We start from the raw sequence: 4,266 nt of genomic DNA, 5'->3' as shown, positions 1-4,266 counted from the left end.
ATATCAAGATCTAGAGGATGATTTTTCAGTGACTGTGAAAGAGAAATAGGACTTAATCTTTGTAATTGCTGCATTTACTGCTGATTAAGAACTCATCAAGTCATTCTTCTTCTCTTTCTTCTTGTCATTCTTCTTGTCATCCTTCTTTTTCTTTTTATCAGAGTGTAAGATGAAACACCTGTTAACAGTATGTTCATATCTTCTGCAGTGAGTGCACTTTCATACAGATGTGCTTTTGTTCTTATCTTTGTTCTTATCTTTGTTCTTGTTCTTTTTCGCAGTCACAGAATTGACCTGAGGCTGCTTTTTTCACTCAGTGATGATTTTCTTGAATGTATGATTGATCAGTTGCTTCATCAAATTATTGATATCAATGTTGACAATGAGTCTCTGATCAGTGAAGAAAAACTCATTCAAATGTGTCTTGACAAACAGTCTTTGATAATCTTGTAGATTGTTGAGGAAAAGATCATAATATACATTCTCAGTGCTCTGACAGAGCTCTTTGTAATGAGTAATAAGATAGTGAAAACATCTCTGAAAAGTAAGATAATCATTCTCCTTGACTTGTAATTTTATCAATTTCTTGAAGACATTAACTCATTCTTCTGCCAGTGATATTATATATTCAACATTGATCTTGTCTCACAGGGCCGCAGCATTGTCAGCTTTCAAGGTTTCAATAGTGATTTGAATGTTTTCAACAAGACTTGATAGTATACATCTATATAGAGACTTGAAACAGATCCTTCACTTCTCAGAGTCAATATGACATGTAAAAGAGGATTCTCATTGAGTTCTCAATAGAATATTAGTTTCATCAATAACTTTCACATCAGTCAACATATCAACATGCCAGGCTTCATAATTAGAGTCATCAAATGTGATCACTGATTTGATGTCTAGTGCATATTTGACTTCCTTCTGATATTCCTGCAACTCATCTCTTGTAGTGTCTCTTTGTGCAGGGACAGGTGTAGTGAGATATTGAGTGGTTTCTGCCGCAGTCATCTGGTTCTGTAGCATCATCTGCATAAGATTCATAAGATTGCCTGCGGTGCAATAGATAGGTTGATTCAAATCACCATTAAAAGTCAGCATTCCGGGAGTGGGGGATAGTGAAGGATTTGAAGGGTTGAAATGAACAGATTCTGCAGATGAATGTTGACTCTGCTTTTCTTTGTTCTGAAGTTCCTCTGTTGTCTCATCATCATCAAATTCCATACTCTGGTGAAAACTGACCTCAGCCTCATCTTGCAAGTCAGAAGCTTCCTCATAATGAGTGATCATTCTATCAATGAGTTGTCTAGTGAAGTGTGTGATCCTGGGCCTTGAGCTGAACTCTGAAGTAACAGACATATCACTTATATTGAGATGGCTCTGCTTCTTTTAGATGTGTAAAAAAAATAAAAAAGTGATATTCTTCACAATGAAGAACATGCTTTCTCAAAAAAAATAAAGTATATGAATTCACTGACTGGCAGATTCAGGGAAAATGAAATATCTCTAATAAAGAGTAAGAGTCTTTTCAAAAAAGGTGAACTATTCATGTCAAAAATGTTGGTACAACATTCTAAAAAGAAAAACATGCCATCCGGGCTATAACCTGTAGAATAGTTGAAGGTTGTATTGATAGATCTATCTACAGGAACATAATATAGTGGTGGGTCACGTGATCTAGTGAGATCACTAACTACAACGGCCGTAAGAGTCAACAGACTCTTACAGTTGATGATTAATTCATTATTTCTTTTCTTACACTTTTTCTTTATCTGCTAGTCACTACTCTTACACAACCTCTATATAATACAGCATTCAGTGACTAGGTTCAGTAGCTTTCATCTTTTGTGATTCTGTCTCATGCATTATACTGTCTCTCTTCACTCACTCAGATCACTATAGTAAATAGCTTATTAAAACTAACCTTGTCTGATCTCTGAGCATTCTTAGAAGTTAAGATGACTTGATCTCATGCATCTGTGAATGTTTCAGATAGTTTATTCTCTGTGATCTCTGTAATTGAACTGATGTAAACAGTTAAATTCAACTCTGAATTTCTTTTTCTTCTACAATCTGACTCATGTATAAGTCTGCTGCTTTGAGACTGTTCTTTGCCATGTTACACTCACTGTCTACAGTGTATTATTATATGACTGACTACAGTCTCATCACTTATTGAAGTGTGATGTTTATCTGATTTCTTCATTTCTTCTCATTCTTTTCTTATAATTGTGAAAAGATTAGAATAAGTGAGATCATCTGATTTATAAGTGTCTATGATTTCTCTTACTTTGTAAGACTTTTCAATTGTAAGCTTCTTCTTTTTCAATACTGATGATAGTGCTGTGAATAATTATAATTCACTCAGGTCTTACATCTTTGCTTTCATAAGTTATGAATTATTAATTAAGTTGTGTAAGATCTGTCCCTCTGATTCTTTCAATGCATACATTCTCAGAGAATGTGATTTGAGTATCTTATATAACTCAAATCATCTAGGTTGAAACTTCTCAGAATTCTCATTGTGTACAAGAACTCACATTCTCATCTTGAGACTTGATTTCTTAATAAGTGAGTCTCATATTCTTTTCAATTGAATTGCTCAGTTCAGAAGTAACTCATTAGCTTTTACACATGTGTGACTGATCTCTTTCAATCTTGATTCTGCATTCAAAACTGTTGTGTCTGCAACTGCTACTGCTGCATTTATAACTGCTGTTTCTGCTATGTTCACAACTGCTGTTTCTGCTGCATCTGCAACTGCTCTCTCTCTCATCTTTTTCAAAGCATTCTCTGAGATGCGTGGATGCAATTCATACAACAGGTAGAATGATGAACACTTGAAGACTGCATACTGTTAAATCTATATGATCAGTAGCACCTGTCTGAGATATTCATCTCATAGTCTTGTAGACTTGCTCACTAGATATTTCATCAGCATATTACTCAAGATTTCATTCAAGTGTTTCATCTTTCTGTTCATTCACGGGTGATATAATGTTGTTCTATGATATCTTGTCTGTAACTGACTCATGAAATGCCTCACTACTTCTTCTACAAGATTCACACTGTTATCAGTTAGAATCTCACACAGCATTTTATAGTTGACATAGATCTCATTATATAGAAACTTCATCATCATCTTCTCTATCATCTCTGAAACTGCTTTCACAACTAGTCAGTCAGTAGTATAATCAATAGCAGTGATTATTCATCAATTTTCATTTGATATTTACAGTAATATGTCTATGAGATTCATCTCTCATTATTTGAATAATTGTACTATATATTTCATCTGATGTTATACTTTCTCACATTTCAATCCTTTCTTAGATTCTTTTATAACCTGATAATTCAAGCACTTGTGAGCATATGTCTGAATGTTCTCAGTCATGCTTGGCCAGTATACTCTTGATTTGAGTACACTCATGAGTTCAGAGCTTTCTAAGTGACTGAATTTCTTATACATATAAGTCATTAAGTTACATCTAAATGAAGATTCTAGATAGAGAGCTTCTGTGTATTCTAGATCATAATAAAGCATAACATTGTTTTTCAATTTTCTCAGCTTGAAGTTCAGAAGCATCTCTTCTACTACTTTTATGAGACACTTATCATCTGACATCTTGTCATTCTTCAAGTGAGAGATTATAGTGTTCACTCATTCTGATTCCTTGCATTCTCTCAGCATGTTTAATACAAATGTCTCTTATATCTGATTCACAGAACTCTCATTCATGAAATTGAGTCTGTGACTGATTGCATCAGACACTATGATGTCTGATCTCTTTCAGTATTTAATATGAAGATTATACACTTGAAACTTCAAGATTCAATATACTAAGTGTTTGAAAGATTTTATCATTGATTATAGATAGATGAGACTTTTATGATCTGTAATCACTGTTGTTATATATCTGTTGTTAATATATCTATCTCATAACATCAGTGCATGCTTGATTACTAGTAATTCCTTTTCATACACTGAGTAATTGAGTTCAGCGCCTGATAGTTTTCTACTATTATATGTTATCAGATGCAGCTTGTCATTCTTACTCATCTGTAGAAGAGCATCTCTGATAGCTCATTTGAATATATCTGTCTTGATATAGAAAGGTTTATCACAATCTGATTGAATAAACACTGAGAATATTATTACATATTCTCTCAGTGTGAGAAAAGCCTCTTTACACACAGTATTTCAGATGATTGAATAAAACTTCTTCTTTTGCAGATTTGTATCTATTTCTCTTAAGAGATCTGAGA

The 4,266-nt window shown here is 33.6% G+C and overlaps 1 protein-coding gene across 1 annotated transcript; it reads right to left on the bottom strand.

The window, feature by feature from the left end:
- Window positions 1-789: 789 nt before the first annotated feature.
- On the bottom strand, window positions 790-1,359 carry BDCG_17737 (uncharacterized protein; the record flags this gene model as incomplete). The annotated part of the gene is made up of 1 exon (XM_045426811.1): window positions 790-1,359. One exon carries the CDS (start codon window positions 1,357-1,359, stop codon window positions 790-792), a length of 570 nt encoding a protein of 189 aa, XP_045282435.1.
- Between the last annotated feature and the right edge of the window lie 2,907 nt (window positions 1,360-4,266).

This window comes from Blastomyces dermatitidis (assembly GCF_000003525.1).
Source record: "Blastomyces dermatitidis ER-3 genomic scaffold supercont1.10, whole genome shotgun sequence".
NCBI lineage: Eukaryota > Fungi > Ascomycota > Eurotiomycetes > Onygenales > Ajellomycetaceae > Blastomyces > Blastomyces dermatitidis.
The sequence above is the reverse complement of the archived record's forward strand: the minus strand, read 5'-3'. Positions and strand labels throughout refer to the sequence as shown.